General features: G+C 39.8%; 1 protein-coding gene across 3 annotated transcripts; it reads left to right on the forward strand.

Annotated features, from left to right (window-relative positions):
- The first annotated feature begins 4000 nt into the window (after window positions 1-4000).
- LOC126777809 (endothelial zinc finger protein induced by tumor necrosis factor alpha-like) lies at window positions 4001-23527 on the forward strand. Of its 3 annotated transcripts, none has more exons than XM_050500945.1 (10): window positions 4001-4163; window positions 4238-4341; window positions 4713-5315; window positions 5546-5636; window positions 8425-8545; window positions 8618-8720; window positions 9072-9308; window positions 9549-9683; window positions 13759-13896; window positions 23471-23527. In XM_050500945.1, the coding sequence occupies exons 1-10, from the start codon at window positions 4056-4058 to the stop codon at window positions 23478-23480; spliced, it is 1650 nt and encodes a 549-aa protein (XP_050356902.1). In that variant the 5' UTR covers window positions 4001-4055; the 3' UTR covers window positions 23481-23527. The 3 variants fall into 3 exon arrangements, 2 of the variants coding, with proteins under 2 accessions (XP_050356902.1, XP_050356901.1); XM_050500944.1 differs by lacking the exon at window positions 23471-23527 and adding an exon at window positions 14406-16380; XR_007670099.1 differs by lacking the exon at window positions 23471-23527 and having other exon boundaries at window positions 8618-8776; window positions 13759-13880.
- The last annotated feature ends 1065 nt before the right edge of the window (window positions 23528-24592 follow it).

Consider the following 24592-nt stretch of genomic DNA (forward strand, 5'->3'; position numbering starts at 1 on the left):
GCCGTAGCCCAGCAATGGGACATTCACAGGCTATTACTGTTACTGTAATGTATACCTATCTGTGTTATATAATTGATCTAAAAAGAGTATCTAAAATGTTTCTTGCCGGTTCTTCTTGGCAGAATCTCTAGTCCGACCCGGTTGTAATTACGCATTTAATATAATTTTATACAATGACGTTTCAAAAGTGCTTGTAAGAGCATACTTCGATAAAGTACGATTTGATTTGATTTTCATTAAATTCGTATATATGTAATAATATTGATTGCGAGCAAGGAAACATTCATTTTTATAAGCCTACTTTAATTTTTTATATTTGATATGATGATGAGTTGATACAAAACTAATACAAGTATAAATTATTTGGTATTCATTTTCACGCTTCCAATATAGTCAGAGAATATCACTGATAGGCCACACCTGAACCTATTTTTTTTCTTATCGAATTATCAAATGGGTCTCTGATAAATTGCAACAATTCACACACGCACAGGTTACAATGGTGATAATTTTTAAGGTTAAGAAACGAAAATGGCCGCGATAAGGTAACGGGGACAATTTGTATGTATATAAATAATTGTTTTCAGAATTTTGATTTTATCGATATTCGAAAATTCTAATTACGTCAATGCTAGTGTATACAAAATATATGCGCGATATAATCTAAATAGAATATAAAAAATACACTTTATTTTAGTCGATACCTACTCACTTTCACGAATTAAATTATATTTTATTTATTGTTACATTCATGGTGTAAAACGATTAACTATTTCTCTTCTTCTTCTCTTCTCTATCTTTGTAAATCTTTATATAATTTACATTTTATATTTATATATCAATTTATATTTTATATATATATATATATATATATATATATATATATATATATATATATATATATATTATATATATATCACTTTATATAAATTGATATATGGTTAAAAATATCACGTGCTATTCTAATACATTTTGCAACTAATTCTTCAAGCACATGTGGTCGCCATTTTACAAAATAATAAGTATATATATATAATAGGTTGGCGGAGTAGCAAATGGGCTACCTGATGGTTACTAGTCAACAAAGTCCATAGACATTGGCATTATAAAAAATGTTAACCATCGCTTACATCGCCAATGCGCCACCAAACTTAGGAATTAAGATGTTATGTCCCTTGTGCCTGTAATTACACTGGCTCACTCACCCTTCAAACTGGAATACAACAATACCAAGTATACTACCTACCACCAAGTTTTACCACCCTTTCTGGTGAATGTTTGCGAAGCTAGAGATTGTAAAAAACATATGCCTCACCTTACACATATAACTTCTCGTCTCTCAAACATACAACCACACTATCCTCTCCTTAAGTCAAGTCGGATAAAGAACAACAAATTTATCCAAAACTTTGTGTGTCGAATAGAGTAGAGAGCACTGATTGGCACACCGCATACGCACAGATCGATGAACTGAAAATCTAATATATCTATGGATCCTTTACGTTTGCATAGGAATGTATGCAGTCGTATATAAACAGAAGCCTAACAATTGTAAGTATACAATACAGCTTTTATACATAAATCACTGAAATTGCCTTTAAAATAAGAATAGAGAATAAAACTTAGTAGTAATCTTATAATTTACTATTAAATGAATAAAAATGAATAAACTTTGCTTTTAATTGACTATTAAATTGATTTAAGTCACATAGACATGTTATACTTTTCCAAGGTATCCATAAAAAGATTACTACAAAGATTTAATTTAAGCGGACAGATGCGGGCGAGTTGCTGATAGCTTACTATAAATGTGAAGCAAATAAATTTGCTTGTACACCATTGAATCAATATTTTTATTTATTAATATATATTACATATATACTACTATAGTAAGAACTACTACCGCATAGGTCAAACCCTCTGAAGCTCATGAAATGGCATAATATTGTTAATATAATAACGTACGTAAATACGTATTCTTTACATTTTTAAATAAGGGTTAGCACCCTTCTTCGATTCAATTCAATTGCCTAATTAGCTACAAATCTCCCTTTATGATAAAAAAATAAAAAAGCCTTCATAACCTTTCTCAAGTAAATAGTTATAATGTGTAAAAAGATTAATCTGTATTTTTTATATTCATATTTCCTTACACGGAAATAAATTACTTGTTATAACATTTATAAATTTATAACAGTTACAGTAGTCGCCTGGTTCTCCTACAGTTGAACAACACATCCCACGTCCTACAACGAGATGCTGGGTACACACTTGTGCTTAGCAGAATTTCAATCGATATAGGATTCCTCACGTTGTGTTCTTTCATCGCTGAACAAGAGATGAACTAGAAAAACAAACTAAGCACGTAAAACTCTCGTGCTAAAAGCTGTTAAAATCTACGCGTCCCCACCATAGGGCCATAAAGTACAAATCCCTTCGAATTATATAAGCAACTAAAAATATGGAATTATGTATGTACAATAGAATAAATTGTTTGGTTTTATATGTTGTTCGTCTTGAGATATAAATGTCGTAGATTCGATAATTACTCATAGGTTTATTTTAGTTAACTGTTGTAAATAAATAAGTGTAAGTTTTTGAATACATATATATGATATGTATTCAATAACTAGTTGCCAAGATGAAATAACTTTTAAATATTCCCAAAAAAATGGTCTATATATTGTGCCCTTTAAATAATTATTTATATGTAAGTAGTACTTATTTTTAATTCATAATAAAGTAGTTATTTGAAGTAGAAAATAATAGAATTTCGTCGATGATTTGTGTATCAGGGTGAGAAGTGAGTGAAATGTAAGCTAACGTCATGTCGCCTACAATAGTACTTCGTTTTTATCTCGTTTTTTTACACTTTATTTGTTGAAGGCGCACGATAAAGATAAAGATAAGTGGCAGTCGACGCCTTTATCGCTGGCTATCGCGTAAAAAGAGCTCGCTTTAGGAAGTTACGGTATGCCAATCTGAAATAATATCATTACAAAATGTACCTTTATTGTAAATCTAATTATTATAATGACGTTGCTGATTTAACAACTAATTGCTATATCAATTTACACTGAACGTTTCAAGGGTAAAAGTCATATCGTATGAAAATCTTTTGCTTGACTTGCATTACTTGAGATGTTACAAATTCATTTAGGATATGATATAACAGTATCATACTCTAGTTATATTGCAAAAACAAAACAGAGAAACTGTTGTTTAAAAAAAAACGTGTAAGTTTTTGACGTAAGTATGTATTTATAGTCATACACAAATATTAAGTTAATTACTGTGAAATATTTTAACTGAAGCCAGCATAAAATTTTAGCACATTATATTGTGATTAGAAATATACTGTACGTAATGATAGGTATACAATACCTCATTTTTTAACACGCTAATACTTAATGAAATTTTATATCTAAATACCAAATAACATCAAAAAGTGTGTCATTTACTTGAAACATAGGCAATGCTTACTAGTAACCCATAGTAAGGGATGATAATGTGTTCTACGAATTTATGAATATTAATGATGCACGATTGTAACCATTTATGTGCGTCTATATTTAGTAATAGGCAAAAGTGATACTAGTAACATAAATAAATTAACACACACAGTAAGTAAAACGAATGATTGGTTAAATGTTAATTTGGAAAATAATGTCTAAAAACAGAACAGAAAGCGTTCAACTTGAAAGCCAAGTTTACAATGTTTTGAATATTTGCAATTTAACTGGAGTAAGTTAACTTTACAAACGTTGTGTTCATTAATCAAAAGTTTGGCGCAGGCCCCTGTCGCGCCTGCCTTCTCCGCCCACCCTCTTGTCTGCTTGAATTCTAACATAGATATCCCTCTATGTATAGTATTAGTAGTATTTAGAAATTCAGGTCTCTCGTAATGCACAGAATGATTTTATTTAACTTGCAACACTGGGCGGGTAAGGTCAATATTGACAAATGGCTGAATTAGCTGTCACTTTCGTAACGAAAGCGGATAAACATCGTGTGCTGTGTTAATTTATGCTTATAAATATTGTTTTGTTTAAAACATGGATGATATTTGCCGTCTATGCTGTTCTACACATTTTGTAAATAATTATATTTTTGACGAGGAGAACGCTTTATTTTTAAAAATGTCTCTATATTTGCCAATAAAGGTAGAGTATATTGCATTTGTTATACTTAAATGTGATATTATCTGAGAAATTTAATATTTGTGTGATGTCGGCAGGTGTTTAAAAATGATCGACTACCTCAGAAGATTTGTGACAAGTGCAGTTGTAAAGTGAATGATTTTTACCAATTCTGTAATGAAACTATTGAAGTTCAAAACAGGTGAGCTTCGCGCCTGACCGGGTCAGCTGTAATTAATATAATATGCGCATATTTTTATGAATTCATTCAAGACGACGCCAGTCGCTACTTCAGTACCTTGCTGTACTGATTTTACCATTTTCAGTATTAGTTTATATGACACTATGTTTGGTTAATATGAACTATTAATTTCATTGTACCTGTTAATGTATGTACACTTATGTGTAATGATTAATTAAAATAGGGAGAAATCAATATATATTAAGTGACATTTTTGTTATGACTTGCTAATGTTATGGAAGGGCACTGTTTCACAAGAAATTTTAGAATGTATTAAGTGAACAAAGTTAAAGCTACATGTTAATATACACACTTGTGATTTATTATTACAGATTAAAGGGCATTTTGTCATCATCAAAAATAGTCACCAATGATAGATTGGACTTCACAATTATAAAACAAAATGCCAACTCACCACCTCCTCCTCACACTTGCCACCAGGGCACACAGACAGAACAGCAAGGAGACATCAACAGTGAACCTAAAATCAAAACTGAGCCAAAAACATTACCACCGGAAATTAAAAAGGAGTGTGATTACTTTGAAATAGATGACTTTGCACACATAGACATACATTCAGATAACAGTGAGGAAGAGTTCCTTATTGATATTAAGAAAAAGAAGAAAAGTAGAAAAGACAATGATGACACTAGCAATGGGGTAATAAAAGCTAAAAGAGGGAGGAAAAGGAAAACAAAACAAAGCGAGCAGGAGCTCGGTTCACAGTCTATAGCAAATGGACTCGCACTGATCAGTGAGGAGTCTGGAGTCGATTTAGATCTCGTCAAGGAAGAGATAGAGATGAGGCCGCAGGAGCTGGGGAAGGTCTTAGATAGTATTCAAGGGCTGAAACCAGAGACTAGTGGCGATGTATTTTATTGTTGCATGTGCTTCGCCCAGTGCAGCTCGAGACTGGCATTGTTGAAACATTACAAGTATGTTATATTTGTATTTTATTTTGTACTAAATCATTCATAATTTGACCAAACTTAAAATTAAAACAACATAGTTGTTAAGTGCCTTAAGTTTTAATTTGAAGTTAATGTTAAGTTATTGGTTTTGTACTTATAATGTGTTTCATTTTAAACAGTTCGTTTCATTTAAAACACAAAAAGTCAATGATAAGGAAAGTTTTGTTATAATTCCCGCCGATGGGCTGTTGCAGAGAGCACGGACGCAAGTGCGAGGCGTCGCAGGAGCCCGCGCCGCCGCCCGCGCCGCCCGGCGACGCGTCGCGCTGCCTGCGCTGCCAGAAGGTACTCCACTGACCATTACAATAAAAATAATAATAATAAAATATAACAATTAGCCTTACATTATTATGGCAAGTATATTCTATGTAGAAGCTTAAAATCGATTGGGACAATATTCTCTTAATCTGAGTGAAACAACGGAAACAAATATATTATTAACAGATTACAAAAAAAAGTTTAATAATAGTTACAGTAGTTTAATTGTTATTAACCAGTGATAAAAAACGACATTTGACTTAATAATTATAGTGACTGTTCTATTTATACAAGTAACGTCTGAACGATTCGGCAATTTTAATATTTTGCAATTATAACTCGTTCGGTAGCTGCAAAGCGAAGGCAAATATTTACTCCGAAGGCATATTCCCCGATAACTGTTATATGAATTATGACCCTAAGGAAAAACTTCACGTCGCAACATTTAACTTTGCCGCTCTGAAGTAGACACCGATTCAAATATCTTCCCGGGACAAGATAAGTTGCTTTGCTTTAATATTAGGTTTTGAGATTTTCCATGTATATATAATACAAATTAAACACGGTCGATATATCGGGATGTAGCTACCACTTTCACTTTAATATTGACAAGAGTGGTCTAATTCAATTACAAATAACGAAGAGCGTTAATAACAGCATTGTATATAAAAAATATATATTTCATTTTTGATATAATTCAATCAGCGCTTTACCCGCGGCTTGGCTCGCGTCATCATTCAGAATCGTTAAATACTAATTTTCATGGCTTTTTCTTCAAAAATGAAGGATTTTCATACTAACTTTCATCACATTACATACATTTTCAAAACTCCTACCTTAATACTGACGTACTCTGTGAAAGGAACCCGTATGGTGACTTACATGGTATTAGCTGCATTAGTTTGAGCTGTGCGCTGATATGTCAGTTATTATTTCATATCATCATCATCATCATATCAGCCGAAAGACGTCCACTGCTGGACAAATGCCTCCCCCGAGGATTTCTATATATTTTTTTTATACATGTATATAGTCTGAAATGTATTTACTTATGAAACACTACACTACAGCGTCTGATTACATGGAGGGGGGGGGGGGGGATAGTAACTTACGTGACATATCCTTTTGACGGCTTAGTATTAATAATGCATACACTAAGGTATCGGTTATAGTATTAACCAGTGAGTTATAATCGAATGTATGTTGTGTTCACACAAGAGTGGGCGTCATAATCACTTAATTATTTGTTTTTATGCAACTTACTGATAGAATCCGCAGTCACTTTTCAGTTTTGGTGGTGACATATGAAAACAAAGTTTGGTACGACTTTGTCAAAATATAATAAAAAAGTTATACATAATCCTGTAAAGAGAACTAAAAATGTTACCCCGTTACGTCGCAAGTGGATATTAGCTATAGTTTATAAATATTTATTTCAATGTCAAGTATACCTTCCGAAGAATTACTTAACATTACACTACTCAATGATTAATTAGTGACATAGTCCCAACTGAAAATAAACTCCGTCTAGTTCTGAAGTTATTAGACTTATTTTGAGATTGTTCATTACCGGCACCCAGATATATTCGGTAACACCATATAATAAATATTTCCTTGAAGTCAAGAATATTTCCAGCTGCATGTAAATTAGTACATATTCGTAAGAGGAGTCGTCTGGATATTCCTCACCTACACAAATCAGGATCAAAGAAACAAGTTGAAAACTACCGTCCTGCCCGTACTATATCGTCTAGTTTTCTTCAAAAGGATTATTTGCTACATTACTTACCCTGGGCTTTTTTTTTCCGAGGAAATTGATAGTCGCTCTCAAACAGATCCCACTTCCGTAAAGTGTTTTAAAAGGTTAATATATTGATTTTTTAAAGAAATTTACTCTGTGTGATATTAATATTGCCATTAATTTTCCTTATCTTTCGAGTAGATAATAAAAGGTTGTTCTAAGTGCATCAAATCCTATGATTAGTACATCAAGAATGCTTCAAAGGTCACTTTGTTTGGACCAATTCTTTATATTCTTTACCAGTTCACGTGTCCTCTTACAACCCGGGTTCCTTCAAACGAGACGTGAAGACGCATCTAGCGGGCCGGCAAGGCGGGGACGGTTAGTGCAGATAGTTCTTTCCGACTGTACTGGCCGTCGTCGCGTTTGGACTCTATTACCACTTACCATAAAGTGGAGTAGTCATTAGCCTTCCGGGCAAAGTAATAAAATAATATTATTTTTGTAAAGGATATCAGTGAGTGTTCTTACCACACTCTCTAATGTGTGCAGATGATTAAAAGAAGACTTTAAAATGTGAAACTGTTATTGCTTAAAAAATGACAAGCATATGGCATACGATAAATGTCAACACGTATCATTTGTAAGAAAACAAAACATTATCAAACCAAAGAACACTCTTGGTGACATTCTCGTAAGTTTTTGGAGTGTATTTTGACAATCATTTAAATGATGAAAAAATTATTATGGTGTAGTATTTCGTAAAACAAAAAATTATATACACAATAATAGCTCTTGTAAATAAAGCCTCGTATAACTGTTTAAACTGGTCCTATCTATGCATCTACTTAAAAAAGTAAGAATATTAAAAAAAATTGGTTGCCCTACAAACATTATAAATAACAATAAAGGAATCAAAGGTAATCATTAGGAATGCTACTTCATCGCTTGTGTCAGTTGTTGAATAAGTTGGAAAGCGTGACTCTAAAATTACAGACTAAATTTAAGTTTTTACACTAAGAGATTGATCGAGCATAAATTTAATATAATTTCCATGTGAATCGTTCGTGGTAGGTGGTACCCGCGTCACAGTGGTCGGAGCACTGGCGGCGACACTTTGCACGCGACACGCATCCCTTCCGCTGCGCGCTTTGCGAGGTCACCTACCGCGACCACCATCGGATACTGAAGCACGGTCAGTGGGCGAGCCTCCAGCGAGACGGTCAAGTAGAAACGCGCTCATTCGACGTCCGTGCGTCCCCGGCAGGTCTGACGCACGACGCGCACGAGCTGCGGCGGGAGGAGAGCTCGCGAGCGGCTGTCCCGCGCTTCGTGTGCGACGTGTGTCCGGAGGGGTTCTACTACATGAGGTACGTCAGCGCGCGCGTGGCGCGGGGAGGGCCGAGAGTGACCGCTGTGCCCGCAGGTGCCTGCTGGCGCACCGCGAGGCGCGGGGAGGGCCGTTAGTGACCGCTGTGCCCGCAGGTGCCTGCTGGCGCACCGCGAGGCGCGGGGAGGGCCGTTAGTGACCGCTGTGCCCGCAGGTGCCTGCTGGCGCACCGCGAGGCGCGGGGAGGGCCGTTAGTGACCGCTGTGCCCGCAGGTGCCTGCTGGCGCACCGCGAGGCGCGGGGAGGGCCGTTAGTGACCGCTGTGCCCGCAGGTGCCTGCTGGCGCACCGCGAGGCGCGGGGAGGGCCGTTAGTGACCGCTGTGCCCGCAGGTGCCTGCTGGCGCACCGCACGCGCGCGCACCCCGAGGCGGCGGCCCGCGCGCTGTCGCTGCGCTGCGGCGTGTGCGCGCGCAGCTTCGCGCACTCCAACTCGCTGCGGCGCCACGCGCGCGTGCACTCGGGCGAGCTCAACTACCTGTGCAACGTGTGCGGGAAGGCGCTGTCCTCGCGCGAGCACCTCAAGTTCCACATCCGCATCCACACCGGCTACAAGCCCAACGTCTGCAAGTACGTGATGGGCTCGAATCGATCGAATTCAGTGTCGGGAACTCGATGAGATGAGATAGTTACATCGTAGTAAACATTAAGAATTCAGTTTAGTACCTACCCCCTCACTGGTTTGTGAATTCGATTTGTCATTTTTCCGAAAGGGAGGATTTATAAATAGACTAGATTTTCGAATTTAATATAAATATTGTTTTTAATGTAACGTCACGTTTTCAATCCTTGGTCTCCGGTCTCCGGCAGGGTGTGCGGGAAGGGTTTCGTGAAGAAGTGCAACCTGAAACTGCACGAGCGCGTGCACTCCGGGGAGAAGCCGCACGTGTGCTCGCACTGCGGGAAGGCGTTCTCGCAGCGATCCACCCTCGTCATACACGAAAGGTAAGTTCGATGGACTCATAATGATACTCCCCTCTTGATCAAATTTTATCCACAGCAGCCTATCTCAAGAATTAGATATTATACTCTCATTCTCCTTCTGATGACCGATCAGGTGATGTGGTAATGCTAAGGTATTCTCAGTATAGGTAAAGAGATAACTAGGTATGTTGGTCCTACGACCGGATTTTAGTGCTCACTGAGGCAAACGAGTCAACATTGTCAACTTCATAACTCTGGGCGGCTACTGAGAAATTCTTAAAAAAGGCAGTGTTTATTGACCTTATTCTAAATTTAATCTAACGAGTGATTAGTACTAGCACACGAAAATAATTGTATTTTTGGGGTTAATTTCTCATCAAGAAACACATTCACTAACATGAGAACATAATATTACTACAACAATTGCCAAGCGGCGCGGCAAAGCAGCATGTATACATGATATTATTAAATGATAGACAAATACAATTTCGAAGAGGGTATCTGTGAAAACCTTGCATTATTGTCGATAGACTGGTCTTATCGCAAATACCCGGATTAAGTACAGCTGTTTTTAGGAAGTGGTATGTGAGTGAGTATTTATTATTATTTATTTATTTTTTATTGCTACTTTTTATACTATTAACTTTAATAAATTATTTTAGTTGTTTATAACATACTGTTATACCGATGGCCGTTAACTTTTGTAATAACAGATTGTGGCTTATAGTGTCAAAAGCTTTTTTTTTTTTTTTTTTTTTTTTTTTTTTTTTTTTTTTTTTTTTATTTATTTTAAGGACCACTAGTAGCTACTACATGTTTTAATGACAAACGTAAAACAATTTAGTGAAAATAGCTAACATGTGAAGCTTTTTAAAGTAGCCACAACAATTACAATATTTGTTTTAAAAATACATTAACACATAATTATAGCAACATGAGTAGAAAGATTAAAAAAAAAAGTCCAAATTGGTACAAATTAAAGATCATAAAAAAATAAACATGCACTTAATAAAATTAAAATTAATAACACAAATAGTTTGAAATTGATATAGGTACAAATTAAAATTAAATAATTCATTAAATTCATGCAAAGTTTACGTTACAAAAAAATTACTAAAAATATACTAATTAATACAAAATAAAATTAAGATAACATTATTTATTATTTATTTATTTATTTATTATTTATTTGCATCTCTCAACAATTCTAGCGCCCGTCTACGATAAATCATGGCAGAGTCATTAAAAATATCTAGATCTTGACAAAAACCATTGTACAACCGTGATGATCTAGGCATTGGTGCATTACATCCTAATTTCGTTTTTGATATTCTGACATCAAAAGTGCCCAGAAAACTACGAACATTGCGCCTTGGAATACGATAGTATATTTTTTCAAGTAAGTAAGTACAGTCGATCTCGTTACGAATTATCTTAAATAGGAAAGAGAGATCTAATAATTGTCTGCGTACAGAGAGACTATCCATATTAAAGTCTTTCAAGAGATTGCTGTAAAGCTTTTTTAAGGTCAATAAATATTCCTAATTGTTTGTTATCAATACATTGTTTATTATATAAGAAATGTTGACTACTTAAATATGTTTCTAAGCGATAATATAAAATTCTTTCATAAATTATTAAAAGAATCAGAAGAACCGATATAGACCGATAATTACTGGGATCGGATTGACTGACTGTCTTTAATATTGGCGTAACTTGGCGGTTTTGAGACTATCTGGAAATGTTCCATCTTTAAGGTTTTTATTGATACAGCTAGTAATTTCTTCAACTACTAAGTTTGAAATAGATACGCCTATATACGATCTATTCCTGAACTAGTATTGGAACCTAACCTCCGTATGAACACAGCTACTTCGCTTTCTGTAATCGGTGTAAGTTGGGTTAGCGTGGTTGTTTTACACGAAGGCTTACAATATATCAAATTATTACTGTGAAAATGTTTAGGGGTTCGATTAGCTAATGCCGATCCTATATTTGAAATAAAGTCGTCGAAGCATTCACAGATATCTCTTAGTCCGTTACACATTTGTCCAATATTTGAAGTTTGCTTGGAGCTACGATTTCCTTATGTTTGTTATTGGTGAGACTGTTTATTAAATTCTGCAATTTTTTAGGTTTGTTCTTGCAATTTTTAAAGGCACGAAGACAGAAATTACTTTTTGTTTCTTGTATTTTTAGAGTAACGTCATTTCGATTTTTTATAAAAAGTTCTTTACATTTTTTATCATGAGGATTATTTTTGTAACTTTTCTTTATTTATCCATTCTTATCTAGGTGGGTTCAATATTGTAGTTTTGGTAAATTTTTTTCTTAATATTCGTAGTAATTTTTTATTCCAATATTCGATACTCAGTTTTTTATGTCACTTTGTTTACTTGCCATCATTTTGTACATTTCGCTATAGTTAACTGCATCATATTTAATTGAAGGTGTAGAGTTTTAATAGTTCTTCTTGATTTCTAGATATAGTATATGTTTGTGATCCGACATCGGTGTATTTATTATGGCAAAGTGGATTTTTTTTTCTTTTTAATTGGAGCATAAGTGATCAATAATGGTATTGGTATTGGCTGTTTCTCTAGTACAGTAATCTGGATTGATGTTATTCAAAATATTATATCCATATTCTTGTAAGATTTCTTTGTAGGACATAGTCAAGTTATCTGAGCTTAAAAGGTTAAAGTTGAAGTTTCCAAAGACGATTCCTCTCTGCCTGTGATACAGCTGGTAACTATAAGTGTCGAGAAAGTTTTTAGCATTTGTTAATGTTATATTATATTATAACTCCGATATCCAGAAAATAATTCTTAAGATGTACCCAGAGGTAATGATTGTCATTCAAGCATTTTTCTTCGATTAAATAATGATTTAGGTTCTTCTGTATAAAAAGAGAAACTCCGCCACTTCGTGCATTATACCGGTGATTGAAATAGTGCACAGAACCAGTTATTTGGAGTCCATAGTTTGATTTAATCCACTTTCCGTTACAACAATTACATCCAGAGGATTGCTAAATGACTGAATTACACATTTCAGTTCATCTAATTTGGTTGATTTTACAAGGCTCCGAGTATTTATATAAAGAAGTTTAATAGATTTTTGCTACTTAGGACATTTTCATAAGAATCAGTAATCTGGTAGGAGATAATGTTATCGTTTTTTTTTTAATATATAAGCTAGCGCTTGACTTTATCACACCTGATGGAAAGTGATGATACAGTCTAAGATGGAGCGCGCTTGCCTAGAAGATGCCTATTCACTCTAGACTTGAAGGTACCCATTTTGTAGGTGGTGGGAGGTCGGGAGGGTATTCCAGACCTAAGCGGTGCGTATCAGAAACGAGGAAGCAAATCGTTTCGTACGTGTATTATACTAGATCTAAAGGTGAAATATATTTATTGTGTTGATTAGCTTCTAATTTTCTTAGTTTTTTGGTGCAGAATCAGTGATTTTAGGAACTCCTTTTATATATTTTAATTTTAAGATGTTATTGCCTTTGTCGTTTTCGTATTTAAGTTTTTTTTGTAAGTCTTTTAATTGTTTTTGCTGTAAATGTGTCTGATCAGAATATATTTTTAAATCAGTTAGACTTTTCTTCTTGCGTAATAAGGTTAATGTTGTTTCTTTTGTCTTCTTATTTAAATATTATTTTAATAGGACGGTTATATTTAGGATCATATTTTCCAACCCGGAAGATTCTTTCAGGTTCTGGACACTGTAACAATTCTTTTTAAGGCTTTGCTTACCTCTGTCTTATCTTTCTCTATTCTTTCGTCTTTATTGGTTGCAACTTGTTCCGGAATTCCAACAAGTAATATATTTTTACTTCTTAATTCTTGTTCATTAATTTCTGTTATTACATTTTCACTGATATTATAAGATTCTTTTTCTAAAGATGAATCTGGTTTTTTAACCAAAGATCTAGATAATAAATATAAGATAAAGTTTTCTATTTTACTCCCTAGTTATAGTATTTTTATTTTTTAAGTATGTCGATTTCATCAGCCCTTTCCATTGCTGATGGAGCTACATTGTGAGGACTATAATAGTTTGCATGAGCGCGCTCCCCCCGCAGATACCACAGCGGCGCGCGGCCGTACGCGTGCTCGCTGTGCGGGCGCGGGTTCGTGGCGCGCGGCCTGCTCACCATGCACCTCAAGACGGCCTGCGTCGACGTGCCGCGAGCGCGCCCGCCGCCGCCGCGCCCGCCCAAGTGAGTCACCACCCACCACACGCCCCCCCCGCTCCCCGTGCACCTCAAGACGGCCTGCGTCGACGTGCCGCGAGCGCGCCCGCCGCCGCCGCGCCCGCCCAAGTGAGTCACCACCCACCACACGCCCCCCCCGCTCCCCGTGCACCTCAAGACGGCCTGCGTCGACGTGCCGCGAGCGCGCCCGCCGCCGCCGCGCCCGCCCAAGTGAGTCACCACCCACCACACGCCCCCCCCGCTCCCCGTGCACCTCAAGACGGCCTGCGTCGACGTGCCGCGAGCGCGCCCGCCGCCGCCGCGCCCGCCCAAGTGAGTCACCACCCACCACACGCCCCCCCCGCTCCCCGTGCACCTCAAGACGGCCTGCGTCGACGTGCCGCGAGCGCGCCCGCCGCCGCCGTGCCCGCCCAAGTGAGTCACCACCCACTACGCACCACACGCCCCCGGCCCCCCGCTCACCGTGCAAAAATGTTTGTTAAAAATAGTAAAAAAATGTTTTTTTCTGATTTCAGATTAAGTTCGCGTTGAAAGGCGTGGCGTTAGGATAATACTGTCGACTGCTATTAATTATGTATAAACCAACAAGTTGGATTGTTTTTAATTACAAATGCTATTTCTTTGAAGAATAATACAAATACTTTCTATATATAATGTTGGTACGTCTGAAGAGAACGCGTTCCTACTGAACGATCACTCCGATAGAAGTATTAGTCGAACAGTAGAGATGAGGGTCCTCCTGACTGGCCTAGGCCAGTCTGGGTACGGGCCTCGGGGTTGCCCCCCCTACCCGGGCTGCTCCTCCCCGACGGTTCATCCGTCGTGTCGCTATATTTTGGCCCAGAGGGCCAGGGTCGTCATGACCCAGTGGCTGCTTGTCCTATATGGTTTTTCATCGTTTACGGGTGTTATCGTCCTACCGTGTCTCCAGATCGTCGTCGTCCTCTTCATCGATGCCCGCATCGGAGGAAATGGTCGGCGACAGTAGGAGCTCACGAGGTAACGGACGCCCCTCAGGTGGTCTGGCATGAAGCGGTGCTATACCGTGGAGGTGCACGCTCGCACTGCTATCCGTCTTTGCGAATAGCGAGCGGGCGAGCTTGCGGACGAACTCCTCCACGGTGGGCGTCCTGGTGTCTCGGTGAATGACGTCATTCCTGACGTACCTCGGAGCTCCTACAATCAAACGCAGGCATCGGTTCTGTTGGATCTGAATCCTCCGCTTCTGGTACGCTGAGCAGAGTGCGCACCGTAGACCCTCAGTCTGGTCTTCATAGGAAGCCGCGAAGTGAAGAGGGTGTACAACTTAGACCGGGCAGCCGCGGCATGACTCACCACCTTGTTAACGGTGGGTATCATGCGCAGCCTGCGGTCCAAGTGACACCCCAAGTAGCAGACTGAGGTCTGCCACTCCACGTCCTGGCCTCGGAAGATGAGCCGACGCATCGGCTTGTCAGCACCGACAAGCAGAGCGGCCGTCTTACCAACGTTGACAGCCATCCTCCACTTGTCTAGCCAATCCGGTATCAGATCCAACCACACACGCTGCATACTGTTAATAGCGACGATCTAGTGGTAGGACGACGAGAAATATGCGCTGTCGTCCGCGTACAGGGCCAGCATCACGTCCTCTTCACCGTCTCGCAGATGGTCGCGGAGGGTGGGGATGTCGTCCGTGTACACCGCGTATAAACGCGGCGACAGACAGCTACCCTGGGGTACTCCGGCTCGAATGGGGCGCGGTTGGGAATCCGCGCCTTCCACCGAGACATAAAAGCTTCGGCCTTCCAGAAACGACGCCACAACTCGCACATACGTGAGAGGCGCCAAAAAAAGTCGAACAGTATATTTGTTTTGCTGATAAGTATGCTAGGGCTCGATAGATGGCGCTGTATTTGGGTTATCGATGATATCTCTGAATATATTAATATGGATACAATATTCACAATGTATCTTGGTTTATTGCCAACATTTTTTTTTCCAGCCTTTTGCCGTCCACTGCTGATGCTCCCCCATAGAACGTCAACCATCCCGATCTAGGGGCAGTCCGCATCCATCCCGTACCTGCCACCTTTTTTAAATCGTCGGTCCATCTTGTCACAGGGCGTCCTACACTACGTTTGCCTAAGCGTGGTCTCCACTCTAACACGTGTCGGCTCCAACGACCATCAATGCGCCTGGAGGCATGATCAGCCTGACCTTCCACTTCAGCGAGCTAATTTTACGCGCGATGTCGGTGACTTTAGTTCTCTGGCGAATGTCCTTATTGCGGATTCTATCTGCCAGAGAAACCCGAAGCATCGCGCGTTCCATTGCTCGCTGAGCGACCTTAAATTTGTGGACTAGTCCGTAAGTAAGTGTCCACGTTTCGGCACCGTAAGTCATTACAGGTAGGACGCACTGATTGAAGACCCTGGTCTTAAGCGACTGGATCGACGATTCAAAAATATGACGTAACCTCCCGAATGCCGCCCAGCCCAAACGTACTCTTTTTTTTTTTTTTATATTCGCCGGGAGGGCAAATGACTCAACTCCACCTGTTGGTAAGTGGTAGTAGAGTCCAAACGCGACGACGGCCAGTACAGACGGGAAAAACGTTCTGCACTAGCCGCCTTCGCCTTCGCCAGCATGGCGATTTTGCTTTGCATCACTAGCGGAGTACCACAGAGCGAGGGAAGAGGGGAAAATGTTGACTTTTTCGCCGTGAGAGCGCATACCTGTGTTTTCTTGGCATTAAACTCAACAAGATTATCAGAGCCCCATTTGGCGATGAGCTCTAACGTCCTATCGAGTTCAATGACAAGATCCTTCCGTCTCTCCTCAATTTCCGCTCGCCCAGCCACTGCGCGTCCGTGGTATCCACCATGCACTGTACTATCGTCTGCATAGCAATGTATGTTCCCAAGAGAGAGCATATCGTTGATATGCAAAAGAAAGAGTGTGGGAGATAGCACAGATCCCTGGGGGACCCCAGCATTAACTACATAGAATTGTGAAGCGCAACCATCAACTAAAACACGAAGGCTACGCTTGTGTAGGAAGCTGGCAATCCAGGTGCATATCTGAGCAGGCAGACCATATGCCGGCAGCTTGGAGAGAAGACTTCTGTGCCAGACCCTGTCGAAAGCCTTGGAGATATCGAGGCTGACAACCAACGATTCTCCATGCTTGTCGATAGCTTCACCCCAGAGGTGCGTTACGTACGCTAGAAGATCACCTGTGGACCGTTTTGGTCGAAACCCGTATTGACGATCATTAATTAAAGAGTGATCTTCTAGGTAATGGATCAGTTGGTTGTTTAAAATCCGTTCCATCACCTTACAAAGTACTGAGGTGATAGCTATTGGCCGATAATTTGCCGGGTCAGACCGATCCCCTTTTTTGGGAACCGCTTGCACATTAGCTCTTCTCCAAGCCTCCGGCACCCTTCCCGAAGAGAGAGAAAGTTGGAACAGGCGCGTTAACACAGGAGACAGCTCCGCTGCGCACTTCTTCAGCACTATGGCTGGTATTCCATCGGGACCGCTAGCTTTCCGTACATCAAGTGATTGCAGCTCCGCATGCACATCACGTTGCCTGATTTTAATGTCAGGCATCGTATGGCCACATGCAGGTATTGTAGGTGGCAGTGCACTACAATCATCGATGACGGAATTGTCGGCAAAGAGTTTAGCCAGGAGATCAGCTTGCTCTTGCGGACTGTGAGCTAGCGATCCGTCCGGATTTCTGAGCGGTGGCAGCGAAGGTTGGCAGAAATTGTTTTGCACAGACTTGGTCAGACGCCAGAAGCTACGGGAGCCCCTAGGATGCGAAACAAGGTCATGACCAATCTGTACAATGCGCTGTGCATCCGCTCTCGTGTATGCCTTTCTACAGGACTTGGAATTTTTATTATAGTTTGCTTTCAGTGAGTCAATGTTAGATGCCCCGCTAATGCAGCCGTTGATCCACTTGCGATATGCCGCCTGCTTAGATGATACAGCATCGGCACATTCACGAGTGAACCAACGATTACGCGTACTCCTACTGACGAGATCTGAGCTAGGAATGTAGTATTCCATTCCCAGCATGATCTCGCCAGCAACAGCAGCGGCACTAGCTGTCGGGTCATTCCCACTGAAGCAACGTTCCTTCCAAGGGACCGACGCATAGTAATCGCGCATACCGTCCCAATCCGCCGACTTATAGTGCCAAACGCGACGTTTGCATACCGCTAGTTACGGCAGCTTGGCCTGTGGCACTCTGGTAGAAATAAGGCTGTGATCCGAAGAGCCAAGAGGAGCCTGAACCACAACCTGATATTCCACCGGGTGAGAAGTCAGCAGAAGGTCCAGTAGAGAAGGTGCTTGCCCATCAATGTCTGGGATCTTGGTGGGCTGATCAACCAGTTGGGTCAAGTCATGTGTGAGAGCAAAAGCATGAGCAGTCCTTCCAGCATGGTCAGTTTTGAGGGATTTCAACCAGGATTCGTGGTGAGCATTAAAATCCCCCAAAAACACCAATTCCGCGTTAGGAAATTGCTCTTGCGCAGCATCTGCCACCCGACTAAGATGGTCAAATAATCGGCTTGTCTCCAAGTCACCATTGTGGGATCTGTAGAGGCGCACGTAGACTCGGCTCTGACGAACCAGGTCCACACGTACCACCAACATGGAGAAGGAGGGGTCCTCCAAGCAGCGCAGTCGGTGACAGCAAACATCCGTCCTGACGAACAAGCATACTCCGGCTTTCGCTTTGAAGGATTCTTCAAGCGTGTAGCCGGGATAATTAAGGTAATTTAAGGTAATTCTTCTTTTAGCCTCCTTCTCAAAGTAGTGCCGGCCAAGTTGTATAGTTTGGCCCAGGTAGATATATTCCTGAAACAACTTCAAGTGGAGAGTCATTTACGACCACTGGTCTCGGGGATACATGTCGATTTGCCATAATTTTGGTCTTTTCAATGTTCATCCCGAGACCTACTTGTCATGAAGAATCGCTCAGGCTGTTTAGCATCTCTTCCAAATCCTGCAGAGTCTCCGCCATGATGACAACGTCGTCGGCAAATCGCAGATGTGGAATATGTTGGCCATATATATTAATGCCGCGTCCGTTCCAATCGTCTTGAAGACGTCCTCCAATGCATTGGTAAAGAGTTTCGGTGAGTTCACATCTCCCTGTCTTACCCCGCGATGCAATTGGATTGATCTTGTGCTCTGATCTTGTACTTGGATGGTCATGGTTGCGGCTTCGTACAAACACTTCACCAGCTGGACATACCGACAGTCAATTGGGCATCTCTGCATGGATTCGAGAACAGCCCAGGTCTCGATGGTATCGAAGGCTTTTTCGTAGTCCACAAACGCTAGGCATAGAGGCTGATTATATTCCTCGGTCTTCTGTATTATTTGTCTTAGTGTGTGTATGTGGTCTACGGTACTGAAGCCTTTTCGGAACTAAGCCTGTTCCACGGGTTGGAAGTCATCGAATTTTCGGGCAAGACGATTCGTGATTACCCTCGAAAACAATTTGTAAACATGGCTTAAAAGTGAAATGGGGCGGTAGTTTTTCAGAAGAACTTTATTGAAAAACAGCACCACCACACTTCTGCTCCATATCTTCGGTGTTATACCATTGTGGAGGACGGAATTAACGATGTTAGCCAGCTCTCTCAGATTTGGTGTGCATCCTGCTTTGAGAAGCTCTGAGGTAATTCCGTCATCTCCTGGAGCCTTGTTGTTTCCAAGTTGCCCGAGAGCAATCATAATCTCGCCCAAATCGATGTCGGGAAGATCGTCTAGGTGGCGTATAGGTGGCGTGTTAGTCTGGCTCGTGGGTCATCCACACTGTTGGACTCAGGTGGAGGTACTCGTGATGAGTATAAATCGCCATAGTACTTTTCAACTTCAGCTAGAACCTCTGGTTTTGAGGTGACGGTTGTGCCTTGTATGGTTCTGAGTTTTGTCAGGTGACAACAGGAGGTATGTAACTTTGCAAGAACCTTTGAGCCCCTATTGAGTGCTATAGGATCTTCAATCATTATTGGGTATTCGCTCGTCTTGTGTCACGCCTTATTAGTTTTTTAACCTTCCTATTAAGTACCTGACACTCAGATGGCGTCATGTTCTGCTGTCTCCTCGTTATCTCGTTCAAAGTCTCGCCTAAGAGTTTCGACTTACGTCCATTGCTCTTTTGTCGAAAGTAATTTTGGCCTACCTCATGGATGACACGCACCAGACTATTGGTGGCGTCGTCAATGCCCTGCCTGGTTTCCAACATGGCAAATCGGTTCTGTAGTTCCAGCTGACTGAGTCGACTTCATTAACCGCGATCATTCGTATATTCAGGGTGCCTCTTACCAGGCGGTGATCACTTCCAGTGTTTACCCTGTTGATAACGGAGACATCCCTGAATATTTGGTGCTTATTGGATAAAATGAAGTCGATCTCATTCATCGCTATGTTATCGGAGCTTCGCCAGGTCCACTTCCTTTGAGGCTTTTTCTGGAAAAATGAATTCATTAGAAATAATCCCTGAGCCTCGAGGAAGTTTACCAGCATTTGCCCCTGATGATTTCTGCGCCCATAGCCGAATTTTCCTACCCTCGATTCACCATCATCTTGTACTCCCACTTTGGCATTGAAGTCACCCATAACAATTGTGAAGAAGGTATTGGTACGAGACATAGCTTTTACTATGTCTTCGTACATGACTTCGACCTCTTCGTCAGTGTATGTAGACGTTGGGGCATACACTTGTATAACCAACCAAGGCACACCTCTCGGTTATCTTTAGGACAAGGTATGCCACCCTCGCCGACACACTGCCAACCTCCACGACATTGCTTCTGAATGACTTGTGGATCAAAAAGCCGACGCCACCTTGGGATGGTTGGTGTCCTTCTCGGAAGTAGAGTAAGTGACCGGCATCTAGTGTCATCGTGTCCTTGCCCTGTCTTCGGATTTCTGATAGACCTACTATATCCCAGTTAATACGACTTAACTCTACTTCCAATTCTGTCAGATGTTCGTCCAGCCGCAGAGAGCGTCCATTATACGTGGCCAGAAACAGTCACCGTTTGTGGTACCCTGCCGTAGCCCGGGGATTCTTAGCACCCCCCATCGCACCGTTACCATGCCCGGTACCGTGGCCAAGAATAGTGCGATTACCGGGAATTGGGGGCCGTGAATTTGTATCGTCGCTCATTGGGGGGTATTTGCCTTAGTCACCACGCTTGGCAGGCGGGTTGGTGACCGCAGTGGCTGGAAATCTTTCACTAATAGCGCTGCTGCCCGCTATCAGGATTTGCATTTTCAGATTCCAGCATTTGTGTGGTTATACCGCCACGATTTCGGTCGCCAGAGCCTCGTTCGTTGATTAGCAGAATGTACCACGAGCAGGTGAGGTTGACGGTAGAGAGCTTAGGTTGTTGTCGGCTCCCCTTATATCCCCTTATATCTTATTGCCAACATACATTGTGAATATTTAATTTTTTTAATTATTTTGATAAATATCGAAAAATGTTTTGTGAAAATATATTTTTAAGAACATTTTTAAGGCTGAGACATTTCGTAGCCTTAACATTTTTAGGTTTAGTCCCATTGATAAAAAATGTGAGTGTAAAACGGGGAACGGTTGTATATTTTGGTAATTTGTAAAGTACTATTAATAACTTATTATTATTAGCATTTCATTTATAGCGGTCAGAAAATATTAAAATTTTGAGATGATCGATAAAAAACAGATAAACCAACATTATATATAGTGGTCATTACTGTCGATAATTCTCTGAATCTACATTTACAAACACACCAACTTCTTGATTTTAAAGGATGAAATGATTTTCCTATAAGCATTACTATTACCTCATACTTCGTTATAAATTAGTTTTAAGTTTAAACAAATTCTATTTGAGGCTGAAGGTATTGTTTTCCTGCTTCCACTTGGCAAACTAGAAAGAGATAGCACGAATCATATGAGACGTGGGTAAGATCCTATTTAATTTTTAACTCTTATAATATAGTTTTCGTGTTGTTCAATTTTACCGCGATTGTGTATTTGACTTTTGGACGACTGCGAAATATATAAATTTTTTTTTTCTAGAATAGGAAGGCGGACGAGCATATGGGCCACCTGATGGTAAGTGGTCACCAACGCCCATAGACATTGGCATTGTGAGAAATGTTTACCATCGCTTACATCACCAATGCGCCACCAACCTTGGGAACTAAAATGACCCTTGTGCCTGTAATTACACTGGCTCTCTCACCCTTCAAACCGGAACACAACAATACCAAGTACTGCTGTTTTGCGGTAGAATATCTGATGAGTGGGTGGTACTTACCCAGACGAGCTTGCACAAAGCTCTATAACTAACGTACCGTGCTACTTTTGGTATCATGGGTTTATTAAATATGAATATTGACGTTATAAAAATATTTTTAACTAAACGATCATCCAGTTCCTAAAACGCTGTTCAAAGTCAAGTTATTTTGATCTGAGTGCAATTTGTCAATTGCAACCGATGGGTTTCAGAAGCTGCCAGTTGCTATACTTGTCAAACTTCATGCATTAGAAAAAGAAGGATTTATTGGTCCCCTCAAGTTAGTTCTAGAAATTTAAAATAAATTCGGTTCGATGTTTAATTCTTCGTAGAAGATTTTTTGAGTCCGAGATGGCCCAGTGGTAAGAGCGCGTGAATCTTAACCGATGATCGTGGGTTCAAGCCCGGGCACCACTGAATTTTCATGTGCTCAATTTGTGTATTTATATATTGTTATAATTCATCTCGTGCTTGACGGTGAAACATCGTGAGGAAACCTGCATGTGTCTAATTTCACTGAAATTCGCCACATGTATATCTCGCATTGGAGCAGCGTGGTGGAATAAGCTGCATATATTTTCCTCAAAAGGGACAGGAGACCTTAGCCCAGCAGTGGGAAATTAACAGGCTGTTACTATAGACGATTTTAATTGAATTTCTTGAATAATGTTTTTAAGTTGAAATATGATTGTTCCTGTATTACTTTTAGAATATCACATGGACTGCTACGTATCGTTAGGTGTACGATAATTGTTAATTTATTGAGTTTATGTCAATTTTGTAAGTTACTAGTAGTTAGTAATAACTTACAGGAGCGGATTTAGAATTAACCCTTATGTTTATAAATATAAAGTCCAAAGTCGATTGTATTTTCCATCGACCATAACACTAAATTTTAGTACCGCTGTCTTGCGTTAAGTATTAAAATTGAAACAAAAACATTTTAAAAAATAGTTAATTTACTTACATAATAAAGTATGTAATATCAGACGAAAATATTATATAATATATAATATATCAAGCATATTGTGAATGTTGAAAGGGCTCTTTCACATCAGCTTTGTTATGACTCATATTGCGCATAGTTTATAAATATTTTTCTTCTGATCAGCCAGGGTCCATCCTGCAACTACCTGCCGGGTTATCTATTACTTGACCGGACTATTATCGGACCATACAATTTATTACCGTCAAACATTTTATTTTCCTACACTCTGTGTCAGAAGGCAGCTATTAGATCGTAGAAACCAAAATAAAATCATGTACATTTGTCTGTTACAGAACTATCTAACTGCCGGTATAATCGGTTGGAATATGGTCGCAGGTCATTCGTCTCATTAAGAAACATATAGGCATTCATTTTCAATCCGCTCCCGATAACTCATCGAAATTTACAGAATGTTTCGGAACAAATATATTGTATTATAAATATTCGTTAGTTTTATAATTGAGACTAAACCGTAAGTTAGGAACAAGTGCCTCAAGTTGTGATACGATTCCCTTTTTATATTTATTATTGTATATAAGCTAAGGCCTATTCGATAAGTTCTCAATGTTGTTAATGTATAAGAAAAAAAATTAACCTTAACTTTGTGTGGTAAGGCTGAAAATTGAATGTTTTGAAATACCAACGATATAAGATTACAAGTTCCAATAAATTGTATCAGAATCTTTTCTTTCTTTTTTTACACACACATGCCCTTTGTATATGTAAATATGTATCTTAATGTAAGAACTTTATGGTACTTGACTGAATGTATATCTATTTATATTATAAAATTGGGGAGTTGATGTTGTTGGACTCTATAAACTCGGAAACTACAATTTGTCTGATTTGAAACATTTTTTGTAGGAGAGCTTATTTATTGAGGATCTTCATGCTACGACTCTTACTCTTTAGTAGTGAGCCAGTAAAAAAATAATCGACATGTACCTTATTCAATTAGGCTATAAGGTAATAGCCACTTTTGAATCGTCATATTGCAGGATTCAATTGAATATAAAGTCACCAGGTTGTTGAATGTCTATTATGGTAATGAATGTTTATTCTATTCTATTCTGTCAATAACTATCTGTGTAGAACTCAAATTAGCGACCCGCCTAAGCAATTAAGCAAGCAAGAATATATTAAGTAAGTATATTTATTTCAAAATGATTATTGCTTTGTTAGTTTATATAAGTGCGTTATAAATTATTAATATTGATAATATCAAAATTGATGTTAGTCGTGATTTTTTCCGACCGCCCGTTTCGCAGCGCATTTTTGTTATTGCACATATTTTGGAATTGGTGGTACCTTCCAAAATTTTCAGTCGAATGATATAGTGGCGTAGCTATCGTAGGGCCAGGCGGTGCAGTGCACCAGGGCCCCGAAGTTCAAGGGGCCCTTTAACTTGAGCTTTG

This window comes from Nymphalis io, chromosome 24 (assembly GCF_905147045.1).
Source record: "Nymphalis io chromosome 24, ilAglIoxx1.1, whole genome shotgun sequence".
NCBI lineage: Eukaryota > Metazoa > Arthropoda > Insecta > Lepidoptera > Nymphalidae > Nymphalis > Nymphalis io.